The following is a 20329-nucleotide window of genomic DNA, read 5'->3' on the forward strand; positions in this document are numbered from 1 at the left end:
CCCCCCCCCCGCATCCCTCTTCCTACTCTGCTCACCTCTGCACCCCCCTTCCTACACTGTTCACCTGTGCCCACCCCCCCTGCATTCCTGTTCCTACTCTGCTCACCTTTGAACCCCCTGCATCCATTTTCCTATAGTGCTCATCTCTGCACCCCCTACATCGCTCTTCCTACTCTGCTCACCTTTGAACCCCCTGTATCCCTCTTCCTACTCTGCTCACATTTGAACCCCCTGTATCCCTCTGCCTACTCTGCTCACCTTTGACCCCCCTGCATTCCTTTTCCTACAGTGCTCACCTCTGCAACTTCTGCATCCCTCTTCCTGCTTTGTTCACCTTTGTACCCCCACATCCCTTTTCCTACAGTGCTCACCTCTGCACCCCCTGCATCCCTCTTCCTACTCGTCTCACCTTTAACCCCCTGCATCCCTTTTCCTATAGTGCTCACCTCTGCACTTCCTGCATCCCTCTTCCGACTCTGCTCACAGTGTAGGAAGAAGGAGGTAAACGGTGAAGAAGTTAACAGTGTTGGAAGAGGGTGGCAGGTTGCCACCCTCTTCCAGCACTGTTGATGTCTACACACTTTTCAATCCATTTTCTTACATTGTTCCCCCCCTACTTTCTACAGCTTACCTCGACAAGACTCCAGCTCACACCAATGGAGACACCATTGACTGTGGGCCCTAATCATAAGGCCTTAGCACAGTCCAGATTAGCAAACGGGGGCCCTGATTGGCCTGCCAAGGGGATAGTCCCGCCCACTCACCATAGCAACCAGTTAATGGACAGGCTCCTCTCCTTCCCTGCAATACTGTCCTCCTTCGCTAGAGGCAGCCCATGCTAGGCTCAAATCCACCCCCCCCCCTCTTGCTGACTTGATGGGGCCTGGACTCGGTACCGGTTAATGAACACAGAGCTGGGTTTTATAACTGGAGTTCAGTTTTAAAGTACAACGGAAGGCTCCTGTATGAAAATCTAAACTAAATCCAGTTACTGTGTGATATACAGTCCTCATAACGTTAAAAAAAGAAGAAAAAACAAAACTTCCTTGACCTCCCCCGAATGAGGCAAATATTCCATTATTTGTATCTAACACAAATGAAAAAATTGCCCCGGGACTAAGGTGGTTAATGTACAACACCCAGTACCTTGCGTTAATGGGCATACAGGTGTCAAGACAGCCTACCTTGCTTCAGCACAACACAAATGTTGGGCGCCCAGTTATCTAAAATGTGTGCACTAAATGTCTCTTGTTAGCTCAGGTAACAATACTTTTGCAGGAAAAAGCATCCCCCTGGGGAGTTGCCCATTAGAAAAGTGTGGCACAAGGTCAGTACCTTTTAGACGCTGCAGGTACTGTTCCTCCAAGCGGACAACGTGAGGCAAACACTTTATTTTGTGTTCACTGAGCCACTCAGGTAAATATACCTGTCAGGTCTGAGCACCCTTATTTTGGCTCATTTCCCTAGTCTAAGCATGACGCTTTAAATGGAGTGTGAAGGAGAGTTGCTGCCTGTTTACTTACCCTAATACACTTCCCTGAAAATAAGAGGCAGTGTATGTGAGATCAGGCAGTCGAAAAGGCAGCAACTGTCAGTCTTCAAGTGATCTCTTAAGGTGACCATACACCATTACGATTATCGTACGATAATCGTATGCGATCGCGTTTTCGTCTGATAATCGCAAGGTGTATGGGCAGTGTACAGCCGCAAATACTGTACAATCGTATGACTTTTGACTTTTAAGCACGTTTGAAAACTTTGGTCAATCGTACGATTTTCCAAGGTTAGTGGCGTTTCCGTAAGTCAAAAATCGTATGATCTACACTGCTCATGCGCAAATGAAAATACGCACTGTGGATTACCGCAATTCATCCAAGTGCTTTTCTTTAATTACAGCTAATTGAACCTTGCGATAATCGGGGCATAATGGGGCCGCCGTACGACAATCGTACGACGGTTCGATCATCGGACGAAAAGTTTAGTCCGATAATCGTAAGGTGTATGGCAATCAGGAAGCAGGGTAGTATGTATGCTGAAAAGCCGGCTCCATTTCAGCAGAAGCACCGGTATCGGTACCCGGTATTGGCGAGTACCGAAAGCAAAATATTGCTACTTGTACTCAATACCGAAAAACCGGTATCGGTGCATCCCCAACCTCTATAGTTAGTGATATTATTCTGCATTGCTGTATAATTTATTGCTGGGTTGTGTAGTGCTCTATAGCTGGTGGTATTCTGCATTTCTGTGTAATGTATTACTGGGATTTGTAGTCCTCTATATCTGCTGGTATTCTGCATTGCTGTATAATGTATTGTTAAGATTTGTAGTCCCTCTAAAGTTTGGAGTCAGTGGCAGATCTACCAAGGTCGCAGCTGCAACCGGGCCCTGGCGCTCCACCACTGACTCCAAGCTGTAGAGAGACTACAAATCACAGCCCGAACAGAAGGAAGAGGGCCCCAGTGACCATCGCCATTTCCATAAAAAGGCCCACCAAAATGCTCTTTATCCGGCCCTGCCTGTATTTGGCTATTTGTGTTAACATGTGATTGTACTTAATAAAGTACAGCTGAAGGGGCTATGAACTGGAAAGTGAGCTTAATTGGAGAATTTTTCCAAATCAGCTGTGTTGTCTAAAGGTACCCATACACTGTACGATTATCGTACGAGAATCGCAGGAAATCCCGCGATCGTACGATAATCGAAAAGTGTATGGAAGGCGTGCGACCGTTTCTACTGTACAGTCGCACGTCTTCAGTCGAACAAGCAGGCTTAAAAAACCCGCCGAGAATCGTATGAATCGTATAAGACACCCCAGCCTAAAATGTAAAGGTGTGGCTCCTCTGAAATGCATACCAGACCATTGTCATACCTCTCCCAGTGTAAATGTTACTATACAGGAGATTACAGGATGCTGATATTAAGATCTGGGTACTAACTGTAATTGTTTTTTTTATATATATATATATTTAGGGGCTTATTTATAAAGCAGTAAATGTAACTTTCACCAAATATTTGCTGGTAGTATATCAAATGTGTCATTTTTATTAGTTCTGCTGTTTCAGTTACACTGCATATACTGTATATTTCATTGCATTTCATTGTGTTATGTTGTATTCCTAGCTACTAGTGGTAGATTAGTATTGTTACAGCCTAATCTGTACATACTTTGGCATCTTCCATTTACCCTGCTGTTTTCTGTACATACATTGGTACAGTCTTCTGCAACATCCTCCCAGCCTCTCTTCTATATTTCCTTTCTGCTTCATCCCTTACTGAGGTAAGAGGGTCTCAGTCTAACCTGTTATAAGCAAAGATGGGAATGTCTTTTTCACCTCTTATGACAAGAATCATAACCTCTGTATTGTGAAGGCGAATAAACTGCATTGGATTCTACTCCGAGCTTCTTAGCAAGTTGGACACTATCTGTGAATTATCACCAAGTCATTAGGTTGTTATACTATCCATACAGATGAGTCTCAGGAAGTGTGTCCAAATACATAAAGCAGTGGCTGTTCCAGAATATCAATCATTGTAATTTAAAACACATATACCAGGAAGATTTACCTACAGTGAATACATGATGAACATCAGGTTCACTGCTATATAAATATAACCCGTAATGTTCTTTTTCAATTAATACATAATACCATACATTGGTGTTTTATATCAGATGTATTTGTGAGCCTTGTATGTTATTTGTAAAGGTCAACAGAATGCGCCAATCAGAATTCTTAGCCAATCAGCTATTCTTAACCTCCTTGGCGGTATTCCCGAGTGTGGCTCGGGGTTAATTATCTGTACCATAAGCGGTAACACCGAGCCACACTCGGGAATACACAGAGCGTCTCTTACCTTGTCCCTCGAGCCGCGCTGTGTCCGATGCCGTCATCCGTCTTCCGGGTTCCGTCCCTTGTGAGGGTCCACGTCGCAGGGGGCGGAAACGGCGGGAGATTAAAAAATTAGAAAAAAAAAAGGAAGAAAAAAAAGAAAAAATCATACCGCCACGGAGGTTAATTCAGTCATGATAAGCATGTGTCTGGAACTGGTGCTAATAAGATATGAAAAACATGGTCCATGGAACTCTACATACTGATGCTTTTTATTATAGCAAGACAATTGACTAGATAATGTTTTTCTATTATTATACAGAAGTGTCACACCATATCTAGAGTCCTTACTGAGTGTTTTAGTTATGTTATTTTAATGAGCACTTTTATTTAGTGCTGCAACGAACTAATCGATTAATTGATAATAATCGATAATGAGAATAATTGTCAACTGTTCTCATTATCAATTAGTTGGTTGGATCCCCATAGCTCTCTCCTCTGGGAGGAGGACACAGCAAGCAGTGGATGTGCCCAATAGCCAGCCTGCTATTGGCTATTGCAATTTGAAATGGCCAATAGCCTGCTGGCTATTGCAACAGCCCACTCACTACCTGCTGTATTTACGTTCAGCTGGCATCTGCAGAATCTTGCCACTGGCAGCTGTCATTTCCTGGCTGAGCCATTTAAGCGCCATGTGCGCACAATACAATTATTTAAAAAAAAATATTATAAAAGGTGGGAAAAAATAATTTTCGGTTTCGACCTGACAAATTCTGCTGCGGGAGGTGCGTTGCAGTGCCATTCATTTCAATAGCACCCCAAACGTGCCTCCCACCCACAGTGCGATCGCCCGTACTGGAACGCATGGTACCGCAATGCGTTGCGTTCCAGTGCAGTGCGATTGCAAAAAATTGTGCAAGCAGTTTTATTCTGAAGTAAACTTTATGTTTGTAACACTGCATTTGTGTATTTCATTTTAAATTAAGGATAGTATTTTTCTTTTCTTTTTTTTTTATCCGTTCAATCGATTAATCAAAAAAATAATCGGCCAACGAATTGAATATGAAAATAATCATTAGTTGCAGCCCTACTTTATTCTCTGTACAATATACTGTATGACAAATCAAACTTCTTTTTTGCATGCATTAGTTGTGATTTTCTACTTTAACATACCAATGAACTCATGCTTCATACCCATACATGCATAGGCAGAAAGCCAAGGTTTCATTCATGAAGCAATGTTGTGAGCCCTATCTGATATTTAGGTGGCATCCTCGCTTTTCAGGGTCCAGTCAGTTTCCAGATTCTTTCATTTTTCTGTTGGGCATGGTGTATGCTTTCCACCTAACCCCCCCTTCAAAAAGTTAGTCTCTTTATGGGCCTCCTTGCTTTGAGCAATAACACAGGCTGTGCAAGCATGCGGTGTAAGCATTATTTACAAGCATGCCTTTGTGTAGAGGGGACCTCCTGACAGAATGACTTTTGTAAGAATCAGCGGGAAACCAGTCCTGCTGTTTTATGCATTGCCTCAGTGTCCATCCATTCAGATATCAAACTGATGATAGAACCTTAAAGCGGTAGTAAACTGCTGATGAGTGGGCTTTTGCCCTAATGTGCAAGTATGCATACCTTGCAAGTGTGCCCTTCTCCAGTGCTGTCGGATGTAGCTTTGGCCCCCTGCTCTGTCTCCTGCAGCTGCTATCTCCGCTGCCAACACTTCCAGGTTCCCAGAAGTCCTCTTCCAGCATTGAGTGATCACTGATTATATACAGTAACATCTGCACGTGCAAGCAGGAGTTATGTCTTCCACAGCACCTGGCCCATTCACGGCATCACAGAGATGCTATGAATAGGCTGAGTGTGTTCCCTGCATAGCACATGCGCCGTAAAGTGTACACAAACAATAAAAAAATCGCTTGGGGAGAGAGGAAAAATTGTTTTGGCAGAAGAGACTTTATATGTACAGTACATTCCAGTGATCTTTTTAATTTTTGTAGCTTCACTTCCATTTTAATGGGGAATCTGTAAAGTCCTGAAAAGTCCTAATCTGCATACTTGTTTTAGGTCAGAGATTAAAAATATTAAAGCAAGGTCAGAATGAAAATCAGGCAACTAGCACAAGGAGAGGTAAACAAAATGACAATTTTCCTTTAAAGTGATGTATTTTTTACCTTTTAGATAGAGTAGGGGAGTTCAATAAACCCAACAGGTTTATTTTTTGCTGTCTGTGTCCTGCTGGTGAGATTACCCATAACTTCCTGTAGAGGATTCCATGCAGATTAAACAGGAAGTAAAAGGAAATCTCCCCAAAGTAATTCCCCTGTCATCAAAACATTTGTACCAGAGACATCACTAGGGTTGATGTCACCCGGTGCGGTAACTCATGGTGTCACCCTGGGAAAAAAAAAAAAAAAAAAATCAGTAAGAAAACGATAGAATGTCTCTCCTGCCTTCCGATACAGGAGATCAAACACAGCAGCACAACTCCATGCAGTCAGGAAGCTGGCTCAGTATTGCATCGCCTGCACCTGACTGTAGGGAGGGCTTAAATACCCTCCCAGGAAGTACCAGGTGATGGGATGATCAGTCACAGCTGGGGCACACCCGCAGGTGAGTACCGGAGCTGCAGGTTCCTGACAGTTCCTGGCTGCTGGAGACACCTGCAGGCGAGCACAGGAACTGCAGGACCTGGCTCCAGCGCCACCTGGGGGTGCTCTGGATCCTGACACTGATCACACAGAGGAGATTGGAGAACGGACATTCTCCGGTCTGCTCCCCATTCTCCATCCTGAATTTATGTGTCGTGGTCCTGGGTCACCCAGAGGAGCGAGGGGGGTGGGGGGTGGAGCAGGCTGCTACAAGTGATCTGGGCAGCTATACAGCCTGTGAAGTCGGCTGGAGAAGGTGAGGATGCCCCCTTTTGGCTGACCAACACGGGAGCTGCTATTCAAGTCGCAGGGTTGGTGAGAGGCCTTTGGCCACCTGCATTTATTAAAGTTGATTGCATCTGTGACACAGTATGACCCCCAACGTTGGCTAGCCTAAACTAATACTACTGGCGAGTAGTGCAGGGAGCTGGGGGACATTTGGGACTGAGCCATTAGTAACCCAGTATCCAGAGTCAGAGGGAATCTATTCAAATAGCTCAGCACTGTAATTTGCATTATTTAATTGCATCATTTCGGCACAGGACCTTGCGGAACATGTGCGGCTCAGACACACAAGCACTGACAGACAGGAAGGCAGCATTTATGACAGTATAGATATACATAGTCTCTCCTGCCATAAAACCCTACCTGTCAGTGTGTTTTTATTTCTTTTTACTCGAATTCTGCACTTTAAATGCATGTTACTGCTGTGCATGTGGGTAAATGGGCATTCAATTACAAGATGGCAACTGTAGGAATTGTAAATCTTAAATTGAATTTTCGTATGCATATATTAATGTGGACCTTCATCACAACACTAAACAAATTACATCAATCTGTGATTTGCAGCAAACAAAAATGCCATGTTACTGTTGGATCCCCTAGCTCTCTCCTCTGGGAGAGCTAGGGGATCCAATTTTGACTAGGAGATGTAATTTTGACTATATATAGATATATTTCAGATAATATAGATTTATGGATTCTAAATAAAAGTATTCCCGTCTTCTGTCTTTACAGGTGCAACCGCTCTTGTTGGTGCAGGTTTAATAGCACAGCTGGTGAGCAAGTTGGAGTCAGAGCATGAAGAAATACAGGAGCTGATACTGGAGACATTGAATTCATGTCTCCAAGCAGATTCTGCCCAGGCTCTTAATGCAGGAGCTGTCCCCATTCTGAAAGCGAAGCTTAGTCATCCGTTAGTAGGCATTAGGAGGAAAGCAGCCTGTGCTCTCATGGAAATATGGTAAGGAAAAGACAGAGCCATGTCATTTTGTTTTACAGGCCCTAGGGGGCAGTAAGTCTACATAAATAATTATGCATTTTCCACAAACAAAACTGAAACAGAGTGGAATTTTTATCAAAACTGAAAAAGAAAAAATCTGGAGCAGCAGTGCATGGTAACCAATCAGCATCTCTCTTTCATTTGCAAATCTTAACTGAACAAACTGAAGAGAGAAGCTGATTGGTTGCCCTGGGGAACTGCTCTAAATTTTGCCTGTTCCCCCTACAGTATGTAACTAAAGTTCAATAACAATATATGATATACAGTTCAGATCCCAGTTTGCAGTAGCATACATTACTTTAAGTATGTCAAATGTAGACAGACAGTTAATAGATAAATATAGATCTTCCTACAAAAAAATACCAGCACTCAGTCCAGTCATTCAGCACAAAAGACCTGATTAATTATTTTAATATTTAGGTTAAAAACAGGGTTTTTTGATACGTACATGAGCAAGCACATGTAAAGCCACACTGCTGTGTCAAAGAAGATGGTGCCTACTTCCAGGAAAGCTTGCTCTCAATATATACTTATACACTGAGTGGCCAGTTTATTATGACCACCTGACATTTGTAGAAGTATGACTTTTTGCAAAAATTTTGCAAGAGTGGAAGGTGGCTGAAAAGGATATGTTTCTTAAAAGTGAACTTACTTTTTAATTATGACTGTCTTTATTATAATGACTTATATGAAGAGCAATCCACAATTCCGAAGACATTCATGCAAAAAAATCAAGCACTAGCTTAGGGTTCATTATCTTTTGCTTACAACATTATACAAGCCCTATCATTTAGTTATTGTTGTTAACAATAATGTCAGCTGAAGGCTTTCCTGAGGCTAGGTTCACACCTAGGAGATTTATCGCGTGAATTAAGTTGCACGAATTGCGCAAAACACAGATTCGCATTGAAGTCAATGGAGGCTGTTCACACCTTTGCGGTTTATCACACGGACGAAATCGTCTGCCGCAAAAAAAGGTGCAGGAGCTATTTTCAGCCGGTTGTTCCGTGGTTTGGGTCCCATAGACATGCACGCGGTTTTCAAAGCACAGTCGTGCAAATGAAAACGCGTGAAAACAGCTCACCAGCTCAATCGCCTAGGTGTAAACCACATTGGCCAAAGAAAAATTGAAATATAGCAACGAATTGTCAATTAAGGATATTAACTATAACTATTAGCCCTGTGGGTAATAGGAATGTAAATTTAGAGTCTCCGTTAGTTAATATTGTTGTGCATAGTCGCGAAATGGGGGAAAGTGAGTCTTATTAGTATTACGTTTTGGCAGGGTAACTAGGGTAAAAAGGTGTGAATGGTTTCCTACAAGCTGTCACAGTCATCCAGGGGCATAGCATGGAGGGGGCCAAGGGAGCGGTTGCCCCCAGGCACCAAATTTGTAGGGGTGCTGCTGGCAGGGCCGTTCAGTGCTGTGTGTCTGCCTGGACAGCCTTGGTCGACCCATACAATGGTGGACTGACAGAATGCCGCTGCGCAGAGTGACCACTGGGTGGTTCTGCTTGGCAGCAGGACGACCCATTCAACCATAAACAGAATGTGTGCACCCTGGAATGTCGATCGTGCCCAAATGTTATTGCCAGACGTAGCCCAAGTCTAATTTTAATTTTTTTTATAGCACAGTAAAAAGTGATGCTTTAGGATTGGCATATCTATTGTACTGCTTTTTTTAGAACCAGGGCAAGGCAAAATATTTATAAACAACTTGCTCAGTGCTTATGAAATGCAATGAAGAAAAACTGAAGGTCAATTGTCTTTAGAACCCCTTCTTTTTTTCCCTTACCAATCAATCTACATATCTCTCCCGAACCTACTGGGCACATTTGAAAATTATAGTATGCTCTCTAATCTCAAAATTAACTTCCAAAAATCGGTGGTGATGGATGTGGCCATGCCCCAGACCCAAGCGTCCCACTTACGTAATAACTTCCCATTTAAGTGGGGCCATAATGCCATCAAATACCTAGGCACTTTTATCCCCAGAGATCTGACCGATACCTATGCCCTACATTTTACCCTGTTAAACAAATTCAGGCCTTACTTCACACACGGAATGCCAGATCTTCTCCTGGTTTGGCCATTGTAATATCATCAAAATGTCGATCCTGCCCAAATTCATAAACCTCGTAAATACTTTGCTGATTACTATGCCTCCTACTTTTTTCTGACAAGCTTCTTCTCTCCATTAAATTAATTTGGGCCCACAAGCGCCCATGTATCCGGTTTCCACTTCTAGTCCAATCTAAATGCTCTGAAGGTTTAGCAGTACCGGACCTACGGAAATATTACTTTGCCTGTCACTTAGTGAGACTGGCTGATTGGTGTAGACATAGCGACGCTAAAGCTTGGGCACATTTGGAGCAATCTCAGTCAGCACTACCCTTGTCTGGCCTAGTGTTGAGCCCTCAATTTGTACCACTGCATCTGAAATTGGCTCCTCTCATGCATCACCACTGCTCCCGATCCTATTTTCTTGAAACTTCGTGCTGGGCGACTCACATTATTATGGACTCTTCCTGGCCAGCCTTAGTGTGCCTTATGTCCTCATCGAGCCCTTTCAGGCTACCTTTCTGGCAGGCTTTGCAGTTACGACACTTTGTTTCCAGGATTCACAGGACTTCAGATTTCCTAAGATCAATGACAATAAACGATGATATCCCCTGCACACCATACAGCAATAGAGACCAGAAGTAATGGTGGTGCTTGTAGTGATGTCCACGGATGTCACCGTGCGTAAATCAGATAAACAGCAAGGAAGATCACCAGCACTCATGGGATGCAATAAATCCAAATTTCTCTTTTTATTGGCATCACTATATCTGCCCTGAAGAAGGAACCCTGCAAGGTTCCGAAACGTTGGCTACTTGATACAAATGACATGTCTCTGCAATAAAAAGAGAAATTTGGATTTATTGCATCCCATGAGTGCTGGTAATCTTCATTGCTGTTTATCTAAGATGAATGACAGTCTTGGATTCTCTATGCTCCACAGAGGGCCATTTAAGAAATCCTCTGTCACTCTTTTATTCTATGTTAGTCTCTCCAGAAAAAACTTTTGTTCCCCCTTTTTTTTTTGAGTGGGAACGAGATCTTGATGTACGCTTTACACCCTTACAGAGGCAACAAATGCTTGCTTTTTCACTTAAGTCCTCCACATCCGCATAAATTATCACCGATGTCTCTGATAAGTGCTTGAGATGTGGAAATTAAAAAGTTATGCTATTGCACATTTTCTGGTCCTGTCCACCTTTTGGTCAACTATTAGGAATGTTGTTCAAAGTCTCACTGATCGCACCCATTCCTATTAATTTTGCATTATTTCTTCTACATGTTAATGATTTCCCTGTAAAGATATACAAAAAAATCAGGATTTTTCTTTAACCCCCTCCCGCCATTTTTTTCCTTCATCGAGTGTGCCAAGCCTAGTTGTTGAACATTGGCTGCCATCTGGATTTTCTTTTTGTTAGTATTACCAGTTGAGTTGTGCATGCCTGGCGTCCTAAAATTCACTACAGTATTTTCTTGCTGTTTGGTTGTGCTGTTTTATTATCTATGGAATGTCACATTTCTTTGTTAATGTTTTTGTATTCAATTTTACATTGAAAATAAAGAATTTGAAAAAAAAACAAAAAAAAAAACTGAAGGTCAGTTGGATTTTTGGTGAAACTTTTAAGAATCCGAATAAGCATTGGTTTTCTTTTTCTGTTCTTCCACTTAGAGGATACTCCTGCATTTCTATCACTTTTACCTCTTCTCTTGATCCTCAGATACAGTAGAGACATACAGTAATGCTTATGTGAAAGAGGTGACCCTAGTACAGTGCGTTGTACGGGTGACAAAGGTTGTATGCCTTAAATGGAAATCCAGTCCTATATCTGACCTTATATATTTTCTTCAGCCACTAATATACTGCTGCTTTCTGCTCCACTAAGTGACCAGGTACTCACTGCCAGTGTACCCATGGCTTGCTCATACTCTTGCCTCTTGTTCCTACATATTATTCCTTAAATTGTGTTCCTCTATTGACAGGGCTGTGACTTCTGTTGTTATCTTTTTGTTCTTGTCCATCGGATTGCCAGACAGAGAAGCGTGATTCGTCACTCCAGAGAACACGTCTCCACTTCCCTAGAGTCCAGTGGTGGCGTGCTTTACACCACTGCATCTGACGCTTTGCATTGCACTTGGTGATGTAAGGCTTGGATGCAGCTGCTCGGCCATGGAAACCCATTCCATGAAGCTCTCTACGCACTGTTGTTGTGCCAATATGACGGCCACACGAAGTTTGAAGGTCTATAACTAATGACTCTGAAGAGTTGGCGACTACTGGGCACTGTGTGCTTCAGCATGTGCTGACCCCGCTCTGTCATTTTACGTGGCCTACCACTTCGTGGCTGAGTTGCTGTTGTTCCCAGTTGCTTCCACTTTGTTATAATACCACTAACAGGTGACCGTGGAATATTTAGTAGCAAGGACATTTCACGGATGGACTTATTGCATAGGTGGCAACCTATCACGGTACCACGCTTAAATTCACTGAGCTCCTGAGAGCGACCCATTCTTTCACAAATGTTTGTAGAAGCGTCTGCATGCCTAGGTGCGTGATTTTATACACCTGTGGCCATGGATGTGATTGGAATACCTGAATCCAATGATTTGGAGGCGTCCCAATACTTTTGGCAATATAGTGTATTTACTTGTACAAGTGTTTTTTAAGCACTAATTTTAGTTATCCCTATTTATAACAATAGAGCCATGGGAGTTATTATTTAGTTCCACAGATTTTTTTAATTTGTCCACTAGGTGGTGCAGCTGAGATAAAACCTCAAACATCAAAATACTTTAGTTCTGCTGCTCAGGTTGTGCCCCTGTCATTGTTGGGGATATAAATGATTGCAGAAATGATTGCACCTGAGAATAAACAAAAAAGGAAAAAAAATGTAATAGCTTAGGGTAGCTATCGTTAAACCTGTACTGATGTGCTATTATAAGCAGGAACCTAATGGTGCCTGAATGTACCATTAGTAATCCTGCGAAGCACCTCCGGTAAATGTGTTTTGTGTGGATGTGGTACCCTCAGTGATAGAATAGTTGTGACACAGTGACAAGAAGGGTCCTCCTCCATTTCCTCTAGTCTAGAAGTGGTGGCCAGTACAGAATTCTGCACGGCCAGTCTCTGTAGCATTCTCCTGTGAGTTCAGGCCGAGATGATTTAGCACACCATTCTGCTCCAGAATATAATTTTTTTTGGTATTCCTTTAGCATAACATATAAGTGCAGTCCAGTATGATGACACCCCTCAGATAACGTGTCCAGAATAAAGAATGTTGTATTAGAGCTGTAGAATAATAGTGTGCTGCAGCATTACAATTATGTCAAGAAATTTAAAGTTATTATTATTGTTGCTGCTACTGCTAAATTTTTTGATTACTGACTACTAAACCAAGATTTTCAGTACTTGTACCTAAAAAGATAAGTTGATATTAAAAACAAAAAATGGTGAGCTACTGAGAACTGAGTAGATTGCTGGAAATGTAAGGCTAAAAGTTACTTTCACGCACTGTTGTCTCCCCTCTTCTCTGGCAACTAATAGCCACAGCACTGCTCCCTAGTAGTATACTGACTATGTTGTCAGCTCTCTACCTGCAGAGGTGTCCCGCACACGCTTAATGTCATCACACGCACTTAACTGCTGGACGCCATCTCGGTGATGAACTCCGGCAGAGAGAGGAGGGGACATTCATCTGGAGGGATAAGGTATGCCACCGGGTCCCCTCCTCTCTCGTACAGCTGGACCGACTTTTTAGAGGGGGTGACACCCCCTGTGAGTCACTTTGGATTTTGGTGTCACCCCCTCTGATGGTGTCAACCAGCCGCACCCCCTCCCCTTACTAGCTACCTGTCCTTGATTTAGGCATACCTTATGTTGAGATTAGTGACACATATTGCCACAGTTGACACTGACAAGTTGCCATAGAGAGAGGTAACAGGGTGGGAAGGGGTAACCCAATAAGATTTTGCTACGTGGCCTCGTGTCTGTAGTGACGCGGATGATTAACAGTAACACCATATTATATTTTACTGTAGCATGGTTTCATTTTCTGGTATTGTTTCATAGCAGCCATATGGTCTGTAAAATCAAATAGATGCAATTGAGAGTGGAAACTAAGCAGCCAATGTGCATTTATATAGTATTACAGTAGGTGCAGATTTTTAATAAAGCATGTCTGAAGCAAAATATTAGAACTGCCATTTATTGACCTCCTTCTGAAAATGTTAGGTACTTGACTTTCTATGTCACTGATCCAGAACAAGTAAGCTCTAATATTACTTTTATATACAGTATATACTATTAATTATCTTGCAGCATGTTGTTTTTTTTTTATTATTTGGAAAAGAATATCCATGTAGATGTAACAATTAGGACTGCTCTGTACTGGGACCATCTGTTGCTGTAGTCCGAACATAACAGTGTAATCCATTTTTGTATGTGCTGTGATGTTTGTATATTAATACAGCATTTACACAAGGTAATCAGTGAGAGCTACTTAGGTTAGGTTTGTGCTCCATTTGCTAGACATAGAAGACGTGAGATGTGGGCATTATCACCCTTGTGCATTAGTCCAGAGAGACCTGCCATAAAAGTTACATTGTAACTAATTAGTTCCTTCTGCTTATCAAATAATCACTAAATAATTACTTTTCCAACAGGAAGTAGAAGCTTTGACAATTGACCTTTTTGTCACTCTTGCATTCATAATATAAATATTGTTTTATAGAAGCCCTTTTCCGGCTTCCTGATTGGCCGGAAAGCCAGCTCCTTGTTCCCTGGTCTCCCCGGCCAATCAGGAAGCTGGGCCGCATGTAATGACTCTCTGCCCGGCTTCCTGATGCCGGAAAGTTCCGGTATCGGAATAGGTATCGGGAGCATATGAGCATCGGTGCATCCCTATTTGTAAGATAAACAAATTATGCTGTTTTACATTTACATACACTGGACAAATGCCTCCATTGAAACACCTTGAAATGCCCCTTAAATGCTTGGCCAATGCTCATATAGCTTTTTTTGGGCATTTAAGAAGCGTTGCAAAGTGTTTATCATAGAATCCTAGAAACCACTTGGAAATCAGTGAGTGAGTAGACAAAGCAGCTGCAGATGCCACTTCCTGTCTGTACACATCCAGCGTTTTGTGAATGTGAATGTCACAGCTAGTGTTTTCCCAACAAAATAGGACAGTTACTAGCCTGAAAAAATGTCTGAAATAAATGTTGCCATTTTTGATGCCTCCCTAGTGCCTTGAAAATGTCTGCCAAATGTCTTGTTAACACTATAGGCCTATAACACTATGCCTGATAGTATCATTCTAAAGGGAGGATCAAACACTGATGAAAAGGAGGGTGAAAAAATGCAGTAGAATAACCTATCTTTCCTTGTTTCTTAATATTACCTTTTATGACTGAATGAAAATGTTTGCGTTCCAATACACCAGTCCTTCTTTTGTGTCCCATTTTGCGTCCCATTTTGCTAGAATTATCTATTTATGACAAAATTCATGGCATCAGTTAACTGTCAGTCTGTCTTCTTCATTCTCAGTGTTCCCTTGGAAGGAAAGGAAAGTGTGTGCAAAGCAGAGGTAGTTCCCATATTTGTACAGCTACTGGAGGATGGGGATGCTGAGGTCAGAGCCAATGCAGCTGGGGCTTTGATGTTCACTACCATTACTACTCAAGGTAAGGCATCTGTCCTCTGGCGGCATGATAATTCTCCAAATGTTCCCACTGTACTCTGATTGGCCCTTTTTCTGCAGGAAAATATGCTGCTTTTCATTCTGGTGCCATTCCAAAATTGCTAGCTCTTGTGAAAGATAGCCACAGTAAAGTGCGACTGAATTGCATCAAGACATTAACCACCTTGTCTGAAACTCCTGAAGGTCGCAAAGTTCTCTTGCCAGATGTCAATCTAATCCAGGAATGTCTGTTGGACTCCAGTGAAGCAGTGAGGAGAGCAGCTGCTATAGCAGTGCAAGTCATACAGTGGAGACCCTGAGCCAGGCGCTATAATGGTGCACAGGATTATTACAGTGTCCAATTTGCTGACCTTCATCGTGATGTCCATAAGAAACACCAAATCTAAAATGTAAATTTAAAAAACTGTCACATTTTTACCTACTCTATTCAAAAGCTTTTGTTAAAAAGGTTTTGATTGGAGTTCTACTTTATCTCACTCTTAGGCAACATGCAGCCTTCTCTTGCTGAGGAACCGTAAGCCTTATCACACACCCTTCACTAGCTGTGCATGTGCACCTGTATTTGTTTGCAAACTGAAGGGCAGCTGTTTGCCCAAAATGGATTAAAATGATTTCAAATAAACCTGAAAAACTATAAAACTATTCAGACTTCGTTTTTTGTAGTATGAAGAGATCCTGATTGGTTTCTTAAGCATTAACCTAGAGTGCCAGTAGTTGGTGAATCTGAGATTGCATTGTACACATGTAGATATAATAGAGTTGTGTGGTGGTACTGCTGAAATTCTCTAAAGTTGTAAGGCCAATATATCAAGACTTGATATCCAATACAATATAAAACAATCTGGAGATAACCAAGGTCATATTCTAAGAATCCACTTGGGTTCTTGATCTGCAGGCTGAGCACCTCTGCTCTAGGAGCATTGAACTCAATTACAGATACTCCTTACTTAACGAACTACCTGTTTAGCGATCGCTTGTATTTACGACAGTATGTGCGGGAATGTGGCAGCGGCAGTGTGGCATCTCACCATCATGCATATTCCGTTCTCTGCTCTGCTACTATTCTCGATCAGTATTTACAATACTGTATTTACAGATTTATGGCACAGTACTGTACATCTCAAACAGTATAGTACTGTATAGTACAGTATGTGCATGGCTGTGTGCCGTCCACACATTCCAGCTGCCCTAGGCCTTGTTGGCTATCCTGATACAGTATCCATATGTGCCCAGGATCTCTCTCAGGCCCAGGCAGTAGTGTGACAATGAACAGTACAATATACAGTTCCTTGCTTAACAACCAATTTGCTTAACAACCTAGTCGTAGGAACAGAACTCATTTGTTAAATGGGGAGTATCTATATATGCATATAGACTGACCTCCTTATATCATGAGAGAACAAAAGGTCCTAGGGCAGCTTACAAGGTCGTTGAAGGATTCACAGACCCCTCCCTATAGAAAGGTCGGTACAGTTTTATCTGTTTTTTTTTTGTTTCAGTTTTTTCCAGTAAGCCCTATGACTGCATATGAAACGGGCATTGAGTTAAAGAAATGTGAAGTAATCAATGATCTTTCATGGGGACATAGGTATAAACAAATACAAGTGACATGTTTTATTCTTGTCATTAAAGTTGATGTTTGAAGTTTATAGCATCCGTAGTTATGCAACAAACTATAAAGTAGTAGATATCATCATAACATTATGTGGAGTATGTCATGTACACTAGACCTATACACAGAACAGTTTATCATTTCTCACAGTTTTATACTGTCAGCCTGTTTAAAACAGAAAAAAACACTACTCCAAAGGCAAACCTCACCAGAAAAATAATAGAATAAAATCACTACATCGAAATGGTGAGTTAACAAACCCTTTAACATATACTGTATAGTGCTCAGCTGTAACAATTCCAGTTATTGTAGTTATTTATATAGCAACCATAAACATATTCACTCCATACTAACCATGCATGGTTAAAGCTGAACTTCAGGTAGATATAAAAGACAAATGAATGCAACTCTGCATTAATATTACTTCATTAAATGTAATTTTATTTCATTGCAAGCAGTTTAGGTACCCGAATCTGACCAGGTATCAGCCTCTTGCAGTCCGTGTAAAGCAGATCGCAGACTGGGAGAGGGAGAAGAAGCACAAGGAGCCAGTCATTTGTGCCCCAGTGCAAGGAACATGCTAATAGGAAGAGAGAGCAGAGTGACTTATCAGTATGCTGCTTCTTCTTTCACTGCCCAGTCACAGTCTAGGGAAGGTATAAGACCTGTAAGTGTTACTGAAGCACAGCAGAGAAAAACCAGGTCTCCTCCCTTGCCAGACAGGGCTGTGCTGTGTGTTAGAGCTGTGTAAATTTCAAAACTGGGTGGATAGGAGTACAAACCCTTTGGCAGGTAAAACAGCTATCTTATATGTATTTCATCTGTGTATTTAGTGGACTGCAAGTGTAAACTGCTCATTTGTGTGTAGGTGCTAAAATAACAAAGATATACTCACCCGAAAATCCGAGCCAGCTAGCTGTCACAGCTCTCCCTCCAGCCTGTCTCCCCCTCCCTGCAGCATTATAATCTCCCTCAGTGTCCTCACATCTATACACTGTGTATAGACCAGGGGCGGACCTAGTGCGGCTGCACCAGGGCCCGATGTTGGGGGGGCACAGGGAGATCTAGTCCCGGGCACCCCCTGTTGGTCCAGGCCATGTCCCTAGAAACAGGCAGCGAGAGAGGGGAGCTGGCACACAGTCGCCTGTAGAACCGGAGGACAGCAGGTGAGAGATGATCAGGCTGTCAGTGGAGAGCTCCCCCAGTGATCACTGGCAGGCTGCAGGCTCTGAGTGATGATTCGTGCTGTCAGTGGAGAGAAAGCTGAAGCGATCACTGCAGATCTCTACTGCCAGTTCATTTGATGCTAGTAATGATGCCGACACTGCTGGAGGAGCTCGGGCAGCCAAGCACTTTTCTTCGGGGACTTTGTGTAAGTAACCTGCATGGCACTCATATTGAATCTAAGTTCTGCATAAAAGAAATGTGTTTCCTTAATATGTAGCAAAGTCATGAATAAAGTCAATGTGTCTCTTTAAATGTTAAGGCCTGCACCTGTCCCTGTATAATTCCCTTCTGTCTGCCTGAGTAATCCCATGCCTTCTAATTGCTGTGTGTGCACAGGATGGATACTGGTTTATATACCTTTACTACAAATGTGTTATGTCTATATCAAGCATACAGTATGTCCTGCTGTAAAAGCCAAAGTGCCCCCAAGAATCAGCGGTTACAAGCATTACAAAGCCTTAAATAACTCATCACGTACAGTGTACTTGGCCAGTCATATAGGCACTTCGTGGCGGGACTTACAGTGTACGTCTCCCGTCACGAAGGGGTTAATAGACTCCAGGAAAGAAGAGTTGTATTTTCAGGCAAAAAGCTTAACTGTCGCTTCTTGAAGTGGTCACGGGGACTTCTTAAGTTGTGATTGTTTTGTTAGGTGATGCTCCAGTTTCAGACAGCCCAGAACAAGTGCAGATGAAAACAAGTGCAAAACAGGTGCAAAAAACATGCAATTGAAAAAGTAGTGCAAGCTCTGGTCAAAACAGGTGCAAATAACACGTGCAGTTGGAAAAGTAGTGTAAGCTCTGGTGAATACAGGGGCACATGTTGAAAGACAGATTTGCACATAAAAAAAATGATGAAGAGGCTAAAACTGTCGTAATTGCTTTGATAAATTCCCCCCATTGTGACTCTGTGTGTGGTTTCTCCTCACATTTGGCATCAACTGTATTTGCAATATTCAGTTTTTGGATTATTTGTTGTTCCATATACTACTTGTAATTATTAAATCATTTTATATGGATTTTCATTTGGATTTTTTGTTTTAGAGTTTACATTTTTTTATTCAAAGCCCAACTCCAGAGAGATTGAAAGTTTGGGGGTAGCCCCACTGTCAGGGTAAACTGCTCGTTTATGCCTAGTGGACAGGAAAAAGTACTTTTCCTGTCCCCTAGGAATAAACCAGCGACTAACCCTTGCAGTGCGGGGACAGTCCCATTGAAGAGAAAACTTTTTTTTCAGCGCAACGTAACGGAATAAAACAGATGCAATGACATTGAAACCAAAGTAAATATCCCCCTGGATTTGGTTGTATTATTTGCTGTTTGCATCATTTTTAGCTGTTTATGTTAAATGCAATGTACCATTTTTGGCTTGTGTTCCCTTTCAGCCCATGATAAGCTCATGCTTAGCTAAACTGCTAAGTTGTGCCTTACTTTTTACAGCAGTTTTCCCTAGTAATCTGGGCAGGTGGTTATAAAGGGAATAAAGTGCGTCAAATGCATTCTTATCACATAATTAATGCTTGTATCAGGGGTTTTTTCTATGATAAGCACAAGGAAATCAATGTAATTATCGTAATTTGTTTCTGAATATCTTGAGTAGCAAGTCCAGCAAAACACTCATTTAGTATGAACCTCTTCCAGTGCAGTGCTGGGGCAATTGACAGGGTTGTTTATGCGTGTGTATATATGTGGGTGTGGGCGATATAGTCTAAGTGGATATTTCTCTAGGAAGTTTTTAAAAAACGGTGGCTTTGTGGCATTGCTGGATGTAAATCTGATTAGATTTGCCAACTAATGAACAAACAATAAAGAGCTCAGATCTTAAAATACTGGTACAAGGTTTATCCAAATCTTGACTTTCGACAAGAGGCCTGGACTGCTTGTTCCACAACTTTCTGTTGATCCCTAACCAGTTGTGGTGTGCTACACATTCCCAGAAAAAAACGTCATTGAAGTAAAGAGGGCATGTTTAGCATA

The 20329-nt window shown here is 42.1% G+C and overlaps 1 protein-coding gene across 1 annotated transcript in view; it reads left to right on the forward strand.

Moving 5' to 3' along the window:
* The window catches only part of RSPH14 (radial spoke head 14 homolog), a 156948-nt gene extending 141134 nt beyond the window's left edge, over nucleotides 1-15814 (forward strand). Inside the window, exons 5-7 of the mRNA XM_018557409.1 lie at nucleotides 7493-7718; nucleotides 15361-15497; nucleotides 15575-15814. Coding sequence (XP_018412911.1) covers nucleotides 7493-7718; nucleotides 15361-15497; nucleotides 15575-15813 — 602 coding nt within the window. The 3' untranslated portion in view covers nucleotide 15814. The remainder of the gene's footprint in view (nucleotides 1-7492; nucleotides 7719-15360; nucleotides 15498-15574) is intronic.
* The last annotated feature ends 4515 nt before the right edge of the window (nucleotides 15815-20329 follow it).

This window comes from Nanorana parkeri, unplaced genomic scaffold, assembly GCF_000935625.1.
Source record: "Nanorana parkeri isolate BGI_ZX_2015 unplaced genomic scaffold, ASM93562v1 scaffold282, whole genome shotgun sequence".
Classification (NCBI taxonomy): Eukaryota; Metazoa; Chordata; class Amphibia; order Anura; family Dicroglossidae; genus Nanorana; species Nanorana parkeri.